Consider the following 24,365-nt stretch of genomic DNA (forward strand, 5'->3'; position numbering starts at 1 on the left):
CCTCAAAATTGACATAGGATCGTTTTTTGGGACAAAGACAATTGCTATTGATTTTGGAAAAAATCGGTTTAGATTTAGATATAGCTGCCTTATATATTTATCCCCGATCTGATCATAATTGGCGTGTTTATCAACCGATGTTCTTCGAATTCCGTACATCCAAATATTTTAGGAGTCTCGAAAAACGTACAAAATATCAGCCAAATCGGTTCAGATTTAGATATGGCTCCCATATATATCTTTCGTCCGATTTAGACTCATATAACCACAGAGGCCAAAGTTTACTACCGATTTTCGTGAAATTTTGCACAGAGAATAAAATTGACATTCTACCAATGCTTGGTAAATTTGATTGAAATCGGTTCAGATTTAGATGTAGCTGCCATATATATCTTTCGACCGATTTACACTCATATGACCACGGAGGCCAAAATTATAACAGGTTGGCTGATAAGTCCCCGGTCTGACACATAGATGGCGTCGCTAGTAATAAATGCAAATTATTTTTATATAGTACCAACCTTCAAATGATTCGTGTCAAAATTTGACGTCTGTAAGTCAATTAGTTTGTGAGATAGAGCGTCTTTTGTGAAGCAACTTTTGTTATTGTGAAAAATATGGAAAAAAAGGAATTTCGTGTTTTGATAAAATACTGTTTTCTAAAGGGAAAAAATACGGTGGAAGCAAAAACTTGACTAGATGATGAGTTTCCAGACTCTGCCCCAGGGAAATCAGCAATAATTGATTGGTATGCAAAATTCAAGCGTGGTGAAATGAGCACGGAGGACAGTGAACGCAGTGGACGCCCGAAAGAGGTGGTTACCGACGAAAACATAAAAAAAAAAACAAGTATATACGGCCGTAAGTTCGGCCAGGCCGAAGCTTATGTACCCTCCATCATGGATTGCGTAGAAACTTCATCTAAACACTGCCATCCACAATCGAATTACTTAAGTTGCGGTAACGCTTGCCGATGGCAAGGTATCTTACAACCTCCTAACACCACCTTCTAAATTGTATGTAAGTCCATACGTGGTATACATTAAATCAAATAAGATCGATCCAATACGTATATATCAGTTCATATATATCAATTCAGTTTGACAAAGTAGACATAAAATTTTGACAAAATTTTCTACAGAAATAAAATTTTAACAAAATTTTCTATAGAAATAAAATTTTCACAAAATTTTCTATAGAAATAAAAATTTTTACAAAATTTTCTATTGAAAGAAAATTTTGACAAAAATTTCTACAGAAATAAAATTTTGACAAAATTTTCTATAGAAATAACATTTTGGTAGATTATTTTTGGCTCTAGTGGCAACCATGATTATGAACCGATATCGACCAATTTTTGTGATATTGGACCAATTTTGGTATGGTTATTAGCGACCATATACTAACACCACGTGCCTAATTTGAACCGGATCGGATGAATTTTGCTCCTCCAAGAAACTCCGGAGGTCAAATCTGGAGAATGTTTTATATGGGGGCTATATATAATTATGGACCGATATGGACCAATTCTGGCACGGTTGTTAAAGATCATATACTAACACCATGTTCCAAATTACAACCGGATTGGATGAAAATTGCTTCTCTTGGAGACTTCGCAAGCCAAATCTGGGGATCGGTTTATATGGGGGCTATATATAATTATAAACCGACCATATACCAATATCATGTACCAAATTTCAGGCGGATCGGATGAAATTTGCTTCTCTTTGAGGCTCCGCAAGCCAAATCTGGGGATCGGTTTATATGGGGGCTATATATAATTATGGACCGATGTGAACCAATTTTTGCATGGTTGTTAGAGACCATATACCAATACCATGTACCAAATTTCAGCCGGATCGGATGCAATTTGCTCCTCTTTGAGGCTTCGCAAGCCAAATCTGGAGATCGGTTTATATGGGGTCTATATATAATTATGGACCGATGTGGACCAACTTTTGCATGGTTGTTAGAGATCATTTACCAACACCATGTACCAAATTTCAGCCGGATCGGATGAAATATGCTTCTGTTAGAGGCTCCACAAGCCAAATCTGAGGGTTCCTTTTATATGGGGGCTATACGTAAAAGTGGACCGATATGGCCCATTTTCAATACCATCCGACCTACATCGATAACAACTACTTGTGTCAAGTTTCAAGTCGATAGATTGTTTCGTTCGGAAGTTAGCGTGATTTCAACAGACGGACGGACGGACGGACGGACGGACATGCTTAGATCGACACAGAATTTCACCACGACCCAGAATATATATACTTTATGGGGTCTTAGAGCAATATTTCGATGTGTTACAAACGGAATGACAAAGTTAATATACCCCCATCCTATGATGGAGGGTATAAAAAAAACAAGTATATACGGCCGTAAGTTCGGCCAGGCCGAAGCTTATGTACCCTCCACCTTGGATTGCGTAGAAACTTCTACTGAAGACTGTCATCCACAATTTATTTACTTGGGTTGCGGTAACTTTTGCCGATGACAAGGTATCTTAAAACTTCCTCATACCGTAATATATACCACGTAGTCCATACGTGGTATATATTAAACTTAAAATGGCCGATTAAATACGTATATAATTAAGTTTGACAAAATTTTGTATAGAAATAAAATTTTGACCAAATTAAATTTTGACAACATTTTCTATAGAAGTAATATTTGGACAAAATTTTCTATAGAAATACGATTTTAACAAAATTTTCTATAGAAATAACATTTTAACAAAATTTTCTATAGAAATAAATTTTTTAATAAATTTTCAAAAGGTTTAAAATTTTGACAACATTCTCTATAGAATTAAAATTTTGAAAACATTTACTACAGAAATAAAATTTTGCCAAAATTTTCTATAGAAATAAAATTTGACAAAATTTTCTATAGGAATAAAATTTCGACAAATTTTGCTAGATTATTTTTGCTCGAGTGGCAAGCATGATTATGAACCGATATGGACCAATTTTTGTGTGATTGGGGATCGGCTATATATAACTATAGACCGATATGGACCAATTTTGTCATGGTTATTAGCGGCCATATATTAACACCACGTTGCAAATTTCAAACGGATCGGATGAATTTTGCTCGTCCAAGTGGCTCCGGAGTTCAGATCTGGGGATCGGTTTATATAGGGGCTATGTATAATTATGGACTGATTTGGACCAATTTTTGAATGGTTCTTAGAGACTATATACTAATATCATGTACCAAATTTCAGCCGGATTGGATGAAATTTGCTTCTTTTAGAGCAATCGCAAGCCAAATTTGGGGGTCCGTTTATATGGGGGCTATACGTAAAAGCGGACCGATATGGACCAATTTTTGCATGGTTGTTAGAGACCATATACTAACACGATGTACCTAATTTCAGCCTGATCGGATGAAATTGGCTTCTCTTATAGGCTCTGCAAGCCAAATTTGGGGGTCCGTTTATATGGGGGCTATACGTAAAAGTGGACCGATATGGCCTATTTGCAATACCATCTGACCTACATCAATAACAACTACTTGTGTCAAGTTTCAAGTCGATAGCTTGTTTCGTTCGGAAGTTAGCGTGATTTCAACAGACGGACGGACGGACGGACATGCTCAGATCGACTCAGAATTTCACCACGACCCAGAATATATATACTTTATGGGGTCTTAGAGCAATATTTCGATGTGTTACAAACGGAATGACAAAGTTAATATACCCCCATCCTATGGTGGAGGGTATAAAAACCCACAAAATGATTTTGAATGACCATAGAATGAAGTTGATCGAGATAGCAGAGGCCTTAAAGATATCAAAGGAACGTGTTGGTCATAAATATCATTCATCAATATTTGGATATGCGGAAGCTCTGTGCAAAATGGGTGCCGCGCGAGCTCACATTTGACCAAAAACAACAACGTTTTGATGATTCTGAGCGGTGTTTGCAGCTGTTAACTCGTAATACACCCGAGTTTTTCCGTCGATATGTGACAATGGATGAAACATGGCTCCATCACTACACTCCTGACTCAAAAGGCCGCTGGCAAAGTAATGGCCTATATTTTTTGGGATGCGCATGGAATAATTTTTATCGATTGTCTTGAAAAGGGAAAACCATCAACAGTGACTATTATATGGCGTTATTGGAGCGTTTGAAGGTCGAAATCGCGGCAAATCGGCGCCATATGAAGACGAAAAAAGTGTTGTTCCACCAAGACAACGCACCGTGCCACAAGTCATTGAGAACGATGCCAAAAATTCATGAATTGGACTTCGAATTGCTTCCCCACCCACTGCATTCTCCATATTTGGCCCCCAGCGACTTTTTCTTGTTCTCAGACCTCAAAAGGATGTACGCAGGGAAAAAATTTGGCTGCAATGAAGAGGTGATCGCCGAAACTGAGGCCTATTTTGAGGCAAAACCGAAGGAGTACTACCAAAATGGTATCAAAAAATTGGATGGTCGTTCCACCAAGACAACGCACTGTGCCACAAGTCATTGAGAACGATGGCAAAAATTCATGAATTGGGCTTCGAATTGCTTCCCCACCCACCGTATTCTCCAGATTTGGCCCCCAGCGACTTTTTCTTGTTCTTAGACCTCAAAAGGATGCTCGCAGGGAAAAAAATTTGGCTGCAATGAAGAGGTGATCGCCGAAACTGAGGCCTATTTTGAGGCAAAACCGAAGGAGTTCTACCAAAATGGTATCAAAAAATTGGATGGTCGTTATAATCGTTGTATCGCTCTTGAAGGGAACTATGTTGAATAATAAAAACGAATTTTGACAACAAAATATGTATATCTTTGTTAGACCGGGGACTTATCAGCCAACCTGTTCCTCCCATTTACGTGAAATTTTGCAGAGATTGCAGGATTATTATTCTAACTATGCATATCAAATTTAGTTAAGATTATATATAGCTCCCATATATACGTACACCAGGGTTGAGGGAATATGTTAGACTGTTTCATATTTTAGACCCATTTTCAATGGGATTTTCCTCCAATTAACTGAATAGCGTTAGCCGATTTAAATTTTAATTCTAGAGATTTTGCACAAGTACAAAAAATTGTCTCCATTATAAGTATTTGTATCTGGAAATGCAAGCCTTTATATAGCTCCCAGCAAATTTGAAGTGGTTGAGATGGTAACACAAATGTTGGTCTACATAGTGGTGAAGGGTATAATATAGTCGGCCCCGCCCGACTTTAGACTTTACTTCCTTTTTATATCTTACGAAAATTATAAATTGAACAAAAATCTTTGCCAACTTTAATATAATATCTATTTAGAAATATTAATCACCCGAAATTTGTTTTAATCCTAAACCCCACTAATAAATGATTTCGATTTTCACCTCAATGCCTCAATTACAGTTTAGTCGTAACTGCTGTCTCGCCAAATGTTGTTGTAACGGTTATGCTTAAACTGAAGGAAGACCGTCTGGGTTTGAACAATGGCATTCACACGTTAATCTATGCGATGACAACGTGTAATGATGTGGTGGCAATTTTCGTCTTTGGTGTCATTAATGGCGTTGTATTCTCAACAGGTAAATAAATAACTACGTGACGATAAAACTACGTCACACAAATGGAGCAAACTAACATACATGAGGCAAATAAAAAAAAAAAACAAATCTCTTTTTTTCTGGTATTCCACTTTTTCGTTTTTTTGCAGGAGGATCATTAACAGAACAAATTTTACAAGGACCCATTGGCATTGGAATTGGCATAGTTTATGGCTACTTGTATGGTCTAATGTTACAATTTGTGCCATCGCGTAATTCGGTAAGTACCATCAATAGGAAGTAAGCATGCCAGATTATGTCGAGGGCAGATGCCTTTTTTCGATTGAAAAGTCTACCATAGTGTGTAGTTAGTTGGTCTTGCGAAATTCTCTCATCGAAACGAATAAGCACATAAAACGGATACGGAAGTGAATGGTTGAGAGTGTGCGTGTGTGTTTGTGAGCATATGAGAGTTCAATGCGAGCGAATAGTCTCAGTCTGTAATACAGACTCTGTATAGCAATCCAATAAGACTAAACTGTACATATATGTTTGTGTGTGTGTACGATGTTGAATACAACCAGCCTCTATCCCAAATAGAGCTATAAAAACCATTTAATGGCTTAAGATGCCCATAAATGTTTACCATATAGCCATGAATAGTTCCAATACATTGGCCATATGATAAGGCCGGGTCACAGGTTTCCCATATGATATTCGCATATTTGTTCTTATAGACCAATTATTATTTGAGGAAATTATTATTACAAATCTATTATAACAATTACAACAGTTTAACACAACTGCGAAGGAGGCTTGTTGGAGGTTGGCATCGGAGCCTTTAGGTCCCCATGAAGTAGAGTACACCAAAATCTCCAATTAAATAAGTTTCCAAAATTGGTAAATGCTCAAAGATATTGGTAAAATTATTCCTCCATAAAAATAAAAGAAATCCTCAAAAACCTAAATGAACAAAAGTAAAGTCTAAAGTCGGGCGGGGGGCGACTTTATTATATCCTGCACAATTCAAAGTTGTTAGGAGCTAATATTAAAATTTATATTACTATATATACTAAAAAAATATTTACGTAACATTAAAGATTTCAGAACGGATGCGCAATTAACACAATATTAAGGAAAAATTTCTTTAAAATAAAGAAAATAAAATTAAAACCAGTAAGGAAAGTCTAAAGTCGGGCTGGGCCGACTATATTATACCCTGCACCACTTTGTAGATCTAAATTTTCGATACCATATCACATCCGTCAAATGTGTTGGGGGCTATATATAAAGGTTTGTCCCAAATACATACATTTAAATGTCACTCGATCTGGAAGAATTTGATAGACTTCTACAAAATCTATAGACTCAAAATTTAAGTCGGCTAATGCACTAGGGTGGAACACAATTTTAGTAAAAAAATATGGGAAACATTCAAATCTGAAGCAATTTTAATGAAACTTCGCAAAAGTTTATTTATGATTTATCGCTCGATATATATGTATTAGAAGTTTAGGAAAATTAGAGTCATTTTTACAACTTTTCGACTAAGCAGTGGCGATTTTACAAGGAAAATGTTGGTATTTTGACCATTTTTGTCGAAATCGGAAAAACATATATATGGGAGCTAAATCTAAATCTGAACCGATGTCAACCAAATTTGGCACGCATAGCTACAATGTTAATTCTACTCCCTGTGCAAAATTTCAACTAAATCGGAGTTAAAAATTGGCCTCTGTGGTCATATGAGTGTAAATCGGGCGAAAGCTATATATGGGAGATATATCCAAATCTAAACCGATTTCAACCAAATTTGGCACGCATAGCTATAATGGTGATTCTACTCCCTGTGCAAAATTTCAACTAAATCGGAGCAAAAAATTGGCCTCGGTGGTCATTTGAGTGTAAATTGGGCGAAAGCTATATATGGGAGATATATCTAAATCTGAACCGATTTCAACCAAATTTGGCACGTATAGCTACTAATTCTACTCCCTGTGCAAAATTTCAAATTTCAAATCGGAGTTAAAAATTGGCCTCTGTGGTCATATGAGTGTAAATCGGGCGAAAGCTATATATGGGAGATATATCCAAATCTGTACCGATTTCAACCAAATTTGGCACGCATAGCTATAATGCTGATTCTACTCCCTGTGCAAAATTTCAACTAAATCGGAGCAAAAAATTGGCCTCTGTGGTCATTTGAGTGTAAATTGGGCGAAAGCTATATATGGGAGATATATCTAAATCTGAACCGATTTCAACCAAATTTGGCACGTGTAGCTACTAATTCTACTCCCTGTGCAAAATTTCAACTAAATCGGAGTTAAAAATTGGCCTCTGTGGTCATATGAGTGTAAATCTGGCGAAAGCTATATATGGGAGCTATATCTAAATCTGAACCGATTTCAACCTAATTTGGCACGCATAGCTACAATGCTAATTATACTCACTGTGCAAAATTTCAACTAGATCGGAGCAAAAAATTGGCCTCTGTGGGCAAATGAGTGTAAATCGGGCGAAAGCTATATATGGGAGCTATATCTAAATCTGAACCGATTTCAACCAAATTTGGCACGCATGGCTACAATGCTAATTATACTCCCTGTGCAAAATTTCAACTAAATCGGAGCAAAAAAATGGCCTCTGTGGTCACTTGAGTGTAAATCGGGCGAAAGCTATATATGGGAGCTATATCTAAATCTGAACCGATTTCAACCAAATTTGGCATGCATAGCTACAATGCTAATTCTACTCCCTGTGCAAAATTTTAACTAAATCGGAGCAAAAAATTGGCCTCTGTGGGCACATGAGTGTAAATCGGGCGAAAGCTATATATGGGAGCTATATCTAAATCTGAACCGATTTGGCTGATATTTTGCAAGTTTTTCGTGACTCATAAAATATTCGGATGTCTGGAATTTTAGGAAGATCGGTTGATATACACGCCAATTATGACCAGATCGGTGAAAAATATATATGGCAGCTATATCTAAATCTGAACCGATTTTTTCCAAAATCAATAGGGATCGTCTTTGAGTCGAAACAGGACCCTATACCAAATTTTAGGACAATCGGACTAAAACTGCGAGCTGTACTTTGCACACAAAAATACATCAACAGACAGACAGACAGACAGACGGACATCGCTAAATCGACTCAGACTTTAATTCTAAGACGATCGGTATACTAAACGATGGGTCTCAGACTTTTCCTTGTTGGCGTTACATACAAATTCACAAACTTATTATACCCTGTACCACAGTAGTGGTGAAGGGTATAAAAATGTATATTAATTTTAGGACACAAAATTTAGAAATTTATGTCCGCTAAAGTCGTATGTCTTTGAATTAAGGTAGAATTCTTTTTTTAAAGAGAAACCCATTTTTATTTAAAGAACTCGTCTTTCAGTTAACTGAAATATTCAAACTATAGATTTACTATAAAAATTCTAAGGCTTATTTTGAGGATTTTGCATCTTTGGTTTAAAATTTATTTTTTTTTGTTTGGAAGTATCTGTTGTAATTTGCATGTTGGTTTCTACGAGATCAGTTTTATTAATATATCGAAAAAAGAGAAAGGAGATATGTATCTTAATTTTATTGAACCTAGATTAAAAGATATATAAGTCCCTAAAAATGTCTTTATTTTAAAGAAGCATCATCTGTGGCTCGGAATCAATACTTTGGCAACGTCAAAATCTTTGGATCCAAGTAAACTTTGTTTTATGAGTGTACATATATTTAAATCTGAATCGATTTGGACATAATTTTTTACACTTCTACAAAATCCTTAGACTTAAAACTTAAATCGGCTAATGGAAAATGTTAGTAGAAAACAAGTATATACGACCGTAAGTTCGGCCAGGCCGAAGCTTATGTACCCTCCACCATGGATTGCGTAGAAACTTCTTCTTAAAACATTCCGCATCCACAGTCGAATAACTTGGGTTGCGGTAACACTTGCCTCCTAACACCGTCTTCTAAATTGTAAGTTAGTCTATACGTGGTATATATTAAACTAAAAAAGGTCGATTAAATACGAATATAATTCAGTTTGACAACGTTTTCTTTAGAAATAAAATTTTGACAAAATTTTCTATAGAAATAAATTTTTGACAAAATTTTCTGTAGAAATAAAATTTTGACAAAATTTTCTATAGAAATAAAATTTTGACAAAATTTTCTTTAGAAATAAAATTTTAACAAAATTTCCTATAGAAATACAATTTTGACAAAATTTTCTATAGAACTAAAATTTTAACAAAATTTTTTATAGAAATAACATTTTGACAAAATTTTCTATAGAAATAAAATTTTGACAAAATTTTCTACAGAAATAAAATTTTAACAAAATTTTCTACAGAAATAAAATTTTGACAAAAATTTCTATAGTAATAAAATTTTGACAAAATTTTCTATAGAAATAAAATTGTGACAAAATTTTCTTTAGAAATAAAATTTAAAAAAAAAATTCCTATAGAAATACAATTTTAACAAATAATATTTTGGCAAAATTATCTATAGAAATAAAATTTTGAAAAAAATTTCTATAGAAATAAAATTTTAACAAAATTTTCTATAGAAATAACATTTTGACAAAATTTTCTTTAGAAATAAAATTTTAACAAAATTTTCTATAGAAATAAAATCTTGACAACATTTTCTATAGAAATAAAATGTTGACAAAATTTTCTATAGAAATAAAATTTTGAAAAAAATTTCTATAGATATAAAATTTTAACAAAATTTTCTATAGAAATAACATTTTGACAAAATTTTCTTTAGAAATAAAATGTTGACAAAATTTTCTATAGAAACAAGTAAGAAAAGTATAAAGTCGGGCGGGGCCGACTATATTATACCCTGCACCACTTTGTAGATCTAAATTTCGATACCATATCACATCCGTCAAATGTGTTGGGTGCAATATATAAAGGTTTGTCCCAAATACATACATTTAAATATCACTCGATTTGGACAGAATTTGATAGACTTCTACAAAATCTATAGACTCAAAATTTAAGTTGGCTAATGCACAATGGTGGAACACAATTTTAGTAAAAAAATATGGGAAACATTTAAATCTGAAGCAATTTTAAGGAAACTTCGCAAAAGTTTATTTATGATTTATCGCTCGATATATATGTATTAGAAGTTTAGGAAAATTAGAGTCATTTTTACAACTTTTCGACTGAGCAGTGGCGATTTAACAAGGAAAATGTTGGTATTTTGACCATTTTTGTCGAAATCAGAAAAACATATATATGGGAGCTATATCTAAATCTGAACCGATTTCAATCAAATTTGGCACACATGACTATATTACTAATTGTACTCCTAGTGCAAAATTTCAACCAAATTGGGCCAAAACTCTGGCTTCTGGGGCCATATAAGTCCATATCGGGCGAAAAATATATATGAAAGCTATATCTAAATCTGAACCGATTTCAATTAAATTTGGCACACAATGACTATACTACCAATTGTACCCCTTTGTGCAAAATTTCAAGCTAATCGGGATAAAACTCTGGCTTCTGGGTCCATATAAGTGCATATCGGGCGAAAGATATATATGGGAGCTATATCTAAATCTGAATCGATTTCAACCAAATTTGGCACGCATAGTTACAATGCTAAATCAACCCCTGTGCAAAATTTCAACCAAATTGGGTCAAAACTCTGGCTTTTAGGACCATATTAGTCCATATCGGGCGAAAGATATATATGGGAGCTATATCTAAATCTGAACAGATTTCAATCAAATTTTGCGCACTTGATTATACTACTAATTGTACTCCTAGTGCAAAATTTCAACCAAATTCGGCAAAAAATCTGGCTTCTGGGGCCATATAAGTCCATATCGGGCGAAAGATATATATGGGAGCTATATCTAAATTTGAACCGATTTCAATCAAATTTTGCACACTTGACTATACAACTATGTGTTATGTTTGTACAAAATTTCAAGCAAATCGGTATAAAACTCTGGCTGCTGGGTCCATATTAGTGCATATCGGGCGAAAGATATATATGGTAGCTATATCTAAATCTGAACCGATTTCTTCCAAAATCAATAGGGTTCTATTCTGACCCAAATTAGGAACATGTGCCAAATTTGAAGGCGATTGGACTTAAATTACGACCTAGACTGTGTTCACACACAGACGGACGGACGGACGGACGGACGGACGGACAGACGGACATGGTTATATCGACTCAGGGACCCACCCTGAGCATTATTGATAAAGATACCATGTGTCTATCTCGTCTCCTTCTGGGTGTTACAAACATATGCACTAACTTATAATACCCTGTTCCACAGTGTGGCGCAGGGTATAATTAAATTTTGGTAGATTATTTTTGGCTCGAGTATGGATCAAATTTTTGTATGATTAGGGATCGGCATATATAACTATAGACCGATATGGACCAATTTTAGCATGGTTGTTAGCGGCCATATACTAACACCACGTTCCAAATTAGAATTGGAACGGACATGCTTAGATCGACTCAGAATATATATACTTCGTGGGGTCTTAGAGCAATATTTGGATGTGTTACAAACGGAATGACAAATTTAATATACCCTCCATCCTATGGTGGAGGTAAGGAAAATCCCGACTATATTATACCCTTCATCACATTTCAGACCTTGTAGGCACTGAAGAAAAGCATGCCCTGTTCCAAAGATGTTGTCTTTATACTATTGATGTTTATATTGATTCGGAGCAAAAGAAGCGGAAAGTTGAAGAAAGGACGTCGTCATTAATTTTGAAGAAATTTTCTGAATTATTAAAGCCAACTTGACCTTAGTCTAACAAAATTTGTTCATGTTAAGATACCCATTTTTAGGTCAAATCACCTAACTATAAAATTGCATCAGAGAAATATTTCTTTTCGCTAATCAAAATTCGCTTTCGTACTTGAAGGACATGAAATCTTTGGCCTCATGACAATATTTTTCCAGTGTAGCTATAATGTCTTGTGAAAAATTTTACATAAATCAGAGGAAACCTTTGGTCTTTGTGGTTATACAAGTGTTAAAAGCGTTATAAGTGTTAATCGGGCGAAAGATAATATTGAAGATATATAAAAATATGAACCGATTTCAATCAAATTTAATACATTTGACAATTACTATTAATTGTACTCCTTATGTAGAATTTGAATAGAATCAGTGTAAAACTCTGGCTTTCGGCCCCATATAAGTATCGGGTGAAATACATATACGGGAAATTGGAGCACATTGTCACTGACGGACCTATCACAAGACTGTTACGGATGGTCTAGTTGATCGTAATTTTTTCAATTTTCATTGTTATTATTTATTAATATCTATAATCTCTTCATATGAACATTTTTTGGGATCTCTACATTTAAAAGTTAATTTTATCAATAAATTTATTAATTGAAAAGAAGTATATACGGCCGTAAGTTCGGCCAGGCCGAATCTTATGTACACTTCACCATGGATTGCATAGATGCTTCTACTAAAGACTGTCATCCACAATCGAATTACTTGGGTTGCGGTAACACTTGCCGATGGCAAGGTATCTTAAAAAGTCCTTAACACCGTATTCTAAATAAGTAAGTTAGTCCATACGAGGGATATATTAAACAAAAAAAGGCCGATTAAAGACGTATATAATTCAGTTCGACAAAATTTTCTATAGAAATAAAATGTTGATATAATTTTCTTTAGAAATAACATTTTGACCAAATTTTCTATAGAAATAAAATTTTTACAACATTTTCTATAGAAATAAAATTTTAACAAAATTTTCTATAGAAATAAAATTTAGACTAAATTTTCTATAGAAATAAAATTTTGACTAAATTTTCTATAGAAATAAAATTTTGACAAAATTTTCTATAGAAATAAAATTTTGACAAAATTTTCTATAGAAATAAAATTTTGGTAGATTATTTTTGGCGATATGGACCAATTCTGGCACGGTTGTTAGAGATCGTATACTAAAACCATGTACCAAATTTCAACCGGATTGGATGAAATTTGCTTCTCTTAGAGACTCCGCAAGCCAAATCAGGGGATCGGTTTATATGGGGGCTACATATAATTTTGAACCGATGTAGACCAATTTTTGCATGGTTGTTAGAGACCATATACCAATACCATGTATCAAATTTCAGCCGGATCGAATGAAATATGCTTCTGTTAGAGGCTCCGCAAGCCAAATCAGGGGGTCGGTTTATATGGGGCTATATATAAAAGTGGTTCGATATGGCCCATTTGCGACACCATCCGACCTACATCAATAACAACTACTTATGCCAAGTTTCAAGTCGATAGTTTGTTTTGTTCGGAAGTTAGCGTGACTTCAACAGACGGACGGACGGACGTGCTCAAATCGACTCAGAATTTCACCACGACCCAGAATATATATATTTCATGTGGTCTTAGAGCAATATTTCGATGTGTTACAAACGGAATGACAAAGTTAATATACCCCCCATCCTATGGTGGAGGGTATAAAAAAAATCAAATTCAATAAACTTTTTAATTGGAAATATTTTGCTGATATTTTTTTCTGTTTATATTGGGGACTTATTTCATAAAAATAGTAAACAGCGAAGGAGATAAAATTATATTTATATTCATTATTTCGAGGAATATATTGCGACTCTTGGACTGAACTACGGTAATTGGACCAAGTATATATATTTTTTTTCTTTTAAAGCAAGAATATATAAGATAGACACGATTAATATTCGTTAATTAAGTCAAATATGGTCAATGGAGCCATACTTGACCTAATGAGAAATTGCAAGCTATAGCTAGGGTTGCCAGATGATGGTTGCCGAAATCCAGGACATTGCATCGTAAATTTCGGGATTTGTCGGGACACGCAAAAACAGTCACAATTTTCGAAAATAGTTTTTATCACTTGGTAAATTTGCATAAGCACCATGGCGTAGTCGTTATTGTCTGAAGACTTTGAAATTTCAAAATATGTTGGAGCATCTGAAACTTTCTCCCAAGATGGCCGCGACGATGTTATATCAAACGTAAACATATTTGGGAAATTTGTTTTTATTTAAAACGGAAATCTAAACTCACATTTACTGGCATATTCCTTTCGGTTTTGGCAAAAAAAACTTAAGATCGCAGATGATAATCGTGCCTTTCTATACTGAGATCCAAATTCTCAGTATAGAATTTTTCGCCGTGGACATGGTTTAGGTATATTTCGCATCAGAGTTGGGGATTGTTATAGTGTCATTAAAGAGACTATGGTAGTGATAGGGACAATATTGAACTTATAATTTGTAAAAATGTGTTTCGCAGAAAAACTTGAATTTTAAATAAAATAAGATATTTGCGTATATTTTTTTACATTTATTGCTAAAGTGACAGCTGATGATTCGAAAGACAGTGATTTGAATGTTTCTCATAGTGATGAGATTGAATGAATAGTTCTAATAGACAAATGTACATTTAAAAAGAATGAAAATCCAAAAACGGAAATATATTTTGAAAGCGATTTAATTTCAAATCGTTTTCTTTTCGAAGAAATGGAAAAAAATTAAAACGTATGCTTAAGTAATTGAAATTCCGGGATTTTTGCAAAGATTCGGGACACTTCCTGGAGAAGTAATTCCGGGACAATCTAGGCGAATCCCGGCGATCTGGCAAGCCTACACTCAAAAAAAAGTGAACTCTCTATTTCACTAAAGCCAATTTAACTTTATTTTAGTTCATGGAATTATTATGTTTGGAGAAAGTTTCCTTTACTCTAATAATTTTTTGTGTACGTTAGTTAAATTATCTAAAACCGAGGAAAAAAATATACTCAAATGAAGCATAAAGATTAACTAAATTCGTGTCTTCCACAAAATAGTTCAGAATTTCTTTAAATTTGTAAATTTTACCAAAAATGCGTCCATCATGAACTTCGTATGTCACTAAAGACATTCTTGCAATTTTTAACTCCAAGTTTTTCCTTCCAACTACAAAATTTTCTTTAAAAAGTGAAAAAACTTAGTTATGTCTAATAAATTTTCTTGAATTTGTCGAAAAATATTTACTTATTTTTATGACATCGGCGTGATGCCAACGTTTGTAATATTGTTTAGTTAAAATTTTCTACAAATATTCAAAATTTTCTAAAATTAACCGAAAGTTTTCTTCCTGGTGGGTTCACTGTTTTTTCAGTGTAGCTATAGCTGATGTCCCTTCAAGAGAAAACAGTTTAGGAGACTCTTAAAAGTAAATTTTTCTTCCTAAATTTTCTGCCCACGTAAAATCTAGAGCCTGCATTCTTAAAATTTATGGGATGGTTTTTTTTCGTTCAGTCTAAAATTTTACTTTCGCTATTTCGCAAATGACTTTATCTGCTTTGTTCTGCCTCGCCATCTCAGTACACTTTTATATACATGGGAATTTTTATTTTTATGGAGCAGCTTGTATGGTGATAGTACGCGCCAACTAAAAACTATAGCCTTTCGTTTGCTATTTACATTCTTTAATGGTCCGCGTAATCAAATGCAAAGCAAACAGTGCAATATGCTTTAAAGGGAGATGTGAAATTTATTCTTTTGTCTGCGAAGCCAAAGGAGAATCCACAATTGGATTTTCAATGGTTTTGGTTTCCGAAATAAAGATGTTTGTAATAGAGAAATGTGTGTGAGACGAAGTCAGGCGAGTGAATTAAGAATCACGCGATTCGTTAACAAAATTCAAAACAACACCCATCAACGTGTGTGAGTAGGAGTCAAACAAAATATGTGCGTGAATAAAATTTTTTCATTATCACGATCACAAAAAAATTAACACTCACGATAAAATTCACGCTCATGAACAAAATTACTTTCACTAGTAAAGACTAAAATCACACTTACGGTTTCAATCATGTCCTCGCTTTCAATCAGTCCACCACTGTGATATCACAATGGACTGAATAGTCTAAGTGAGCCCGAAATATCTGAAATATAAACCAAAGGTGCCAAATCCCCAATGTATGCCTTAGACTATAATTGATCGTTTTAATTCTTAACCCAAAGATTCAACATTTCAGTTAATTTACAGATTAGTTCCTTAAATCAGTAATGCGCTTTTCACAGTATGGCAAATTTTTCGTAATTTTCAAAGATTTGTGAATTTTTTTTTTAGTTCAGAGATTATTAAAGGTATTTTCATTAAAAGTTCTTTATTTTAAAGAAATGTTTCCTTAATACTGTGATTTAAAAATTAAGTTTTTACCTTAAGGAAATTTATTATACGCCAAAGACAGACGACTTTAGAAGAGGGACACAAATTTTAAAGATGCATGTTCTAAATCCCTTGCTGAAAATGTTTATAGGCATAGATTGGGGAGCCACCGTGGTGCAATGGTTAGCAAGCCCGCCTTGCATACACAAGGTCGTGGGTTCGATTCCTGCTTCGACCGAGCACCAAAAAATTTTCAGCGGTGGAATATCCCACCTCAGTAATGCTGGTGACATTTCTGAGGGTTTCAAAGGTTCTCTAAGTGGTTTCACTGCAATGTGGAACGCCGTTTGGACTGGGGTATAAAAAGGAGATCCCTTGTCATTGAGCTTAACATGGAATCGGGCAGCACTTAGTGATAAGAGAGAAGTTCACCAATGTGGTATCACAATAGACTGAATAATCTAAGTGAGCCTGATATAACGGGCTACCACCTAACCTAACCTAACCTAGGCATAGATTGTGATTTTTATACCCTCCACCATAGGATGGGGGGTATATTAACTTTGTCATTCCGTTTGTAAGACATTGAAATATTGTTCTAAGATCCCATAAAGTGTATATATTCTGGGTCGTGGTGAAATTCTGAGTCGATCTAAGCATGTCCGTCCGTCCGTCTGTTGAAATCACGCTAACTTCCGAACGAAACAAGCTATCGACTTGAATCTTGGCACAAGTAGTTGTTATTGATGTAGATCGGACGGTATTGCAAATGAACCATATCGGTCCACTTTTACGTATAGCCCCCATATAAACGGACGCTCAGATTTGGCTTGCGGAGCCTCTTGGAGGCGTAAAATTCATCCGATTTGGTACATGGTGTTAGTATGTGGTCTCTAACAACCATGCAAAAATTGGTCCACATCGGTCCATAATTATATATAGCCTCCATATAAACCGATACCCAGATTTGGCTTTCGGAGCCTCTAAGAGAAGCAAATTTCATCCGATCCGGCTGAAATTTTGTACATGGTGTAAGTATATGGTCTCTAACCAATATCCAAAAATTGGTCCACATCGGTCCATAATTATATATAGCTCCCATATAAACCGATCACCAGATTTGACCTCCGGAGGACCAAAATTCATCTGATTTAGTTGATATTTGGTACGTGATGTTAGCATATGGTATCCAACATCCGTACAGGAATTGGTTCATATCAGTCTATAATAATTATATATAAAAACCCCATATAAACCGATCCCTAGATTTGACCTCCGGTGCCTTTTGGAGAACCAAAATTCATCCCATCTGGTTGAAATTTGGTACGTGGTGGTAGTATATGATATTTAACAAAAAGTGGTCCATATCAGTCCATAATCATATATAGCCCCCATATAAACCGATCCCGAGATTTGGGTTTGGAGCCTCTTAGAGGAGCAAATTTCATCCGAGTCACTTGAAATTTGGTACATCGTGCCAGTATATGGCCGTTAACAGCCATGCCTAACTAGGTCCATATCGGTCTATAGTTAACTATAACCATCATATAAATCGATCCCCAACTCACAATTTAGAAAACGACGTTAAGAAGTTTTAAGATACCACATCCCAAGTAATTCGATTGTGGATGACAGTCTTTCGTATAAGTTTTAGCGCAACCCAGCAAAAAAAAATTGGAAGTTGTTCCCCAAACATTTCTTTTAAAGTCCATCCCAGAATCCCCCATCGAGTTTTTTCAACTTCCGATGCAGTCCTTTTGGACAAGTGCACAAACATTTCTTCTAAAGCGCATCTTGGGATCCCCACAATAATTTTTTCCACTTCCGATGCAGTCCTTGTGGACATTAGAAAGAACGCAATAAGGCTATTTTAGGTGCAAATTTTGTACAATTAAATTTTACACAAAAATAGAAAACTAATAAAAAAACTAAAAAAAAATATAAATTAATAAAAAAAAAGTAAAAAAATAAAAAAAAAATTTCATCGCCTCTGGGATTTTAACCTGTGCCGTTTGACTTTTTCGCTTCCATGAAAGTTCTTTTGAGAAGGTTTTGCAAATTACGAGAATTTTTAATTTTTTTGTTGTTTTTAATGGAAAAAATATATTTATACGAAAGTATATGCCGAAAACAAAAAATAACAAGTATATAAGGCCGCAAGTTCGGCCAGGCCGAATCTTATGTACCCACCACCATGGATTGCGTAGAAACTTCTACGAAAGACTATCATCCACAATCGAATTACTTGGGATGTGGTATCTTAAATCTTCTTAACATCGTTTTCTAAATTGTGATTTAGTCCATACATGGTATATATTAGACAAAAAAGTTATGTATAGTTAAGTCTACAAATAATTACGAATCGATATGGACTTTTTGTACGTAGAGAGCCAGAATTGAAATATGGGGGTCGCTTATATGGGGGCTATATACAATTATGAACTTGATATGGACCATTTTTTGTGTGATTGGGGATCGATTTATCTGAGGGCCATATATAACTATAGACCGATATGGACCTAGTTAGGCATGGTTGTTAACGACTATATACTAGCACAATGTACCAAATTTCAACTCACTCGGATTAAATTTGCTCCTCCAAGAGGTTCCAAAACCAAATCTTGGGATCGGTTTATATCGGGCTATGCACGATTATGGACTGATATGGACCATTTTTGGCATGGTTGTTAAATATCATATACTACCACCACGTACCAAATTTCAAGCAGATCGGATGAATTTTGCTTCTCCAAAAGGCACCGGAGGTCAAATCTGGGGATCAGTTTATATGGGAGCTATATATAATTATGGACTGATATGAACCAATTCCTGCATGGTTGTTGGATACCATATACCAACATCACGTACCAAATTCCAACCTAATGGGAAGAATTTTGCCCTTCCAAGGGGCTCTGGGGGTCATATCTGGGGATCGGTTTATATGGGGCCTATATATAATTACGGACCGATATCGACCAATTTTTGCATGGGAGTTTGAGGCCATATATTAACACCACGTACCAAATTTCAACTGAATCAGATGAATTTTGTTCTTCCAAGGGGTTCCGGAGGTCAAATCTGGTGATCGGTTTATATGGGGGCTATATAATTATGAACCGATGTGGACCAATTTTTGCATGGTTGTTAGAGACCATATACTAACATCACGTACCAAATTTCAGCCGGATCGGATGAAATTTGCTTCTCTTAGAGGCCTCGCAAGCCAAATCGGAGGATCGGTTTATATGGGGGCTATATATAATTATGGACCGATGTGGACCAATTTTTGCATGGTTGTTAGAGACCATATACTGACACCATGTACCAAATTTCAGCCGGATCGGATGAAATTTGCTTCTCCTAGGGGCCTCGCAAACCAAATCGGGGGATCGGTTTATATGGGGGCTATATATAATTATGGACCGATGTGGACCAATTTTTGCGTGGTTGTTAGAGACCATATACTAACACCATGTACCAAAATTCAGCCGGATCGGATGAAATTTGCTTCTCTTAGAGGCCTCGCAAGCCAAATTTTGGGGTCCGTTTATATGGGGGCTATACGTAAAAGTGGACCGATATGGCCCATTTGCAATACCATCCGACCTACATCAATAACAACTACTTGTGCCAAGTTTCAAGTCGATAGCTTGTTTCGTTTGGAAGTTAGCGTGATTTCAACAGACGGACGGACGGACATGCTCAGATCGACTCAGAATTTCACCACGACCCAGAATATATATACTTTATGGGGTCTTAGAGCAATATTTGGATGTGTTACAAACGGAATGACAAAGTTAATATACCCCCCATCCTATGGTGGTGGGTATAAAAACGATGCATGACATAAAAAAATATTTTTTTTTGAAAAATATTTGATTAAAAAATTGCCGCTGGTGAGATTTGAACCTGCGTTTCATATTTTTTCGTTCATACTAATAAAGAACATCTCGAGAAGCAATTAGAATGTTATTCCTTGGTGTCGTATTACGATCATATCACAAACATTTGAATTGACCTTTCGACGCTTTATGTTCAATGGCGTTTGAGGCTGAGTGTGCTAAGGCGTTCTGTTATGGTGCCAGCAAACCCAGGTTCAACCCCTGGTCGGAGTGAAAAAGCTTTTCAAACTGTAAAAATTATATAATAGGAAAATAATTGTGTAATAAAACATATGGATAAAAAAGTGAAATTGTTGAAACATTTTTTTTTTCGCTTTTTAAATTTCTTCATTCAAATTAACTTCCATGGCACAACTTCTAAAGCAATGCAAAGGATCCAAAAAGGAAGTACTTCCGTCCTATGACAAGCCCATGTAAATTCAGTGGAGATGATCCAAGTTTGCACTACTTCCGGATCACAGATTGGGGATCCAAACTACTTTTTTGGAAGCTCTTTTTTTGCTGGGAATCCATGGTGTAGGATACATAAGATTCGGCCGGGCCGAACTTACGGCCGTATATACTTGTTTTTCATTAATTTCACCTTTTATTTTTCTCGATATGTTCTCCATTACCACGAATGAAACAAAAACACAGAAAAAAATATCAGAAAAATATTTCTAATAAAGAGGTTTATTGAAGTTGAGTTTTTTTCCAATCAAACTCGGAAGACTAAGTCAATTAAAAACAAGTATATACAGCAGTAAGTTCGACCGGGCCGAATCTTAAATACCCACTACCATGAATCAAATATAATAGTTTCCTTTGAAAACTCTTCGTCGTAGCTGGTTACTTGACATAGAATTTCAGGCGGTTTGATGACAAATATTTTCCCAAGCAAATCAGTTCAACCAGAACGCTTCCCGAAGATAAATTTAAAGATTCTACCTATGAAGACTAGATCAGATTCTGGATTTTTAACAAACAATTATGTTTGAGTGTTAGAGAAATCATAAATATAGCGTGTAAATGATGCAATAACGCCTTGATTTGAAATCTTAAATCTGTAGATTTTTTTTCCACGAGGAGTAAAATCTGAAAATTTTACTATCAGTTACACAATCTTCATGATCAGTCCGCCTTCTATACACTGAAAGAAGAGTTTTCTTTTCTGAGGAACGAGATTTTAGAGAGGTAAAGTTTTCTTTTGACACAAATTTTAGAAAAAAACATTGAATCGCTTATCAAAAATTCGGATTAATTTCCTCTAAACGAAAATACTTTATACGAAAGAGGAATTTCGTTTGTTTAAAATTTCATTCCAGAGGAAAATATTTTTTAAATAGTTAAATCGGTCTATATGGATGCCTTACCAAATGGACCGGTAAAAAAATGCGATACATATTATTAAAATACCAGTATATATACATTTTCGGGCAAATCGGATAAAAACTACGGTTTCTAGAAGCCCAAGGAGTTAAATCGGGAGATCGGTCTATGCGGGGGCTATATAAAAATATGGACCAATACAAGGTAGTTTCGGCACACCTCTTTATGGTCCTAAGATACCTCTAGATTTCAAATTTTCAGGCAAATCGGATAATAAATACAGTTTCTAGAAGCCCAAGAAATAAAGTCGTGAGATCGTTTTATATGGGGGCTACACCAAAATATGGACCGATACACTTCTTTATGGTCCCAAAAGGCCTATAGATTTCTAATTTCAGGCAAATTGGATCAAAACTACGGTTTTCATAAGCCAAAGATCCCAAAACGGGAGGTCGGTTTATATGGAGACTATATCAAAACTTGGACCGATATAGCCCATCTTCGAACTTGACCTGCAAGCAAAAAACGAATCTGCGCTATAGTCCTGAAGCGCCATTATTGAAGGCTGTAGCGTGATTACAACAGACAGACAGACGGACATGGTTAAATCGTCTTAGAATTTCTCCCTGATGAAGAAAATATATACTTTATATAGTCGGAATTCGATGTGTTACAAACGGATTGACAAACTTATTATACCCCCATCATCATTCTATGGTGGTGGGTATAAAAATTGATGGGCATTGAAATAATTAATCGATTTTTGCAATCAATATCAATTAATTGCATCATTTTTAATTGAAATTTGCCAATGAAATTAATTAATTTTTGTATTTTTTAATGCCCAATTAAAACTGTGATTGAAACTATAATTTTCGTGATTAAAAACATTTGGATCAACTAATTTCGTGATTGAATCAAAAATAAAATTTTTTATCAAATATTTTTCAAATCATTGTCTTTTATGTTGTGCATCCTTTTTTTTTTTATATTTGGAGTTATTTTTGTAGAAATATATTTTTTCCGTTTAATCTCAATAAAAAATTTAAAATTCTCAAAATTTGCAAAATATTCTCAAATGAACTTCCATGGAAGTGAATTCTCAAGCTTTTCAGCTTTAAACAAGTTGTAAATAAGAACTTTTAAAGAAAATAAGTATATACGGCCGTAAGTTCGGCCAGGCCGAAGCTTATGTACCCTCCACCATGGATTGCGTAGAAACTTCTACGAAAGACTGTCATCCACAATCGAATTACTTGGGTTGCGGTAACACTTGCCGATGCCAAGGTATCTTAAAACTTCCTAACACCGTAATATATACCACATAATCCATACGTGGTATATATTAAACTAAAAATGGCCGATTAAATACGTTTAAAGTTTCTATACACACAAAAAATTTTTTTTCTGATTCAATCACGAAATTAATTGATCCAATTAATTTTTTAATTGAAATGTCTTCAATCACGAAAGTGATAGTATCAATCACAGTTTTAATTGGGCATAGAAAAAATTCTTGATTAAAAAATTAATTGATTTCATTGCCAAATTTCAATTAATTTTTTAATTGATTCAATTAAAAATTTAATTGATGTTGATTACAAAACTCAATTAATTTATTAATTAAAAAAATGTAACTATTTTCAATTACATTCTGAATTGGCTTAGAATTTTTATTTGGATTAACAATTGATTTTTTGAAAAAAAAAATTAATTAAAAATTAAAAAAAAAATTTTCATCATCATCATAAACTGACTTTGTCTTCCGAATTTGATTAAAAGTTAATTGTATCAATTAACTTTTTAATTAAAAATTTTAAAATTTTCAATCATGGACTTAATTAACTTAATGTTTCTATCTTGATTAAAAAGTTAATTGTACCAAATAATTTATTAATTGAAAAAAAATGTCAACTTCAATTAACTTTTTAATTGGAAATATTTTGGTGATATTTTTTTCTGGGTATAAATAAGTTTAAAGTTTCTATAGAAATAAAATTTTTACAACATTTTCTATAGAAGTAAAATTTGGAAAAAAATTTCTATAGAAATAAAATTTGGAAAAAATTTTCTATAGAAGTAAAATTTTGATAAAATTTTCTATAGAAACAAAATTTTGACAAAATTTTCTATAGAAATAAAATTAAAAAAAAATCTATAGAAATATAATTTTGACAACATTTTCTATAGAAATAAAATTTTGACAAAATTTTCTATAGAAATAACATTTTGACAATGTTTTCTATAAAAATAAAATTTTATTAGATTATTTTTGGCTCGAGTGGCAACCATGATTATGAACCGATATGGACCAATTTTTGTGTGATTGGGGATCGGCTATATATAACTATAGACCGATATGGAGCAATTCTTCCGTGTTTGTTCCATGTTCCAAATTTCAACCGGATCGGATGAATTTTTCTCCTCCAAGAGGCTCCGGAGATCAAATCTTGGGAAGGGTTTATATGGGGGCTATATATAAT

The 24,365-nt window shown here is 34.3% G+C and overlaps 1 protein-coding gene across 1 annotated transcript in view; it reads left to right on the top strand.

The window, feature by feature from the left end:
* Positions 1–24,365, top strand: part of Nha2 (Na[+]/H[+] hydrogen antiporter 2) — a 328,883-nt gene that overhangs the window by 209,581 nt on the left and 94,937 nt on the right. The window contains exons 6-7 of the mRNA XM_075290150.1: positions 5,367–5,542; positions 5,671–5,780. Of these exons, the coding sequence (XP_075146265.1) occupies positions 5,367–5,542; positions 5,671–5,780 (286 nt within the window). The remainder of the gene's footprint in view (positions 1–5,366; positions 5,543–5,670; positions 5,781–24,365) is intronic.

The sequence above is a fragment of the Haematobia irritans genome, chromosome 1, assembly GCF_050003625.1.
Source record: "Haematobia irritans isolate KBUSLIRL chromosome 1, ASM5000362v1, whole genome shotgun sequence".
In the NCBI taxonomy this organism is placed as follows: domain Eukaryota; kingdom Metazoa; phylum Arthropoda; class Insecta; order Diptera; family Muscidae; genus Haematobia; species Haematobia irritans.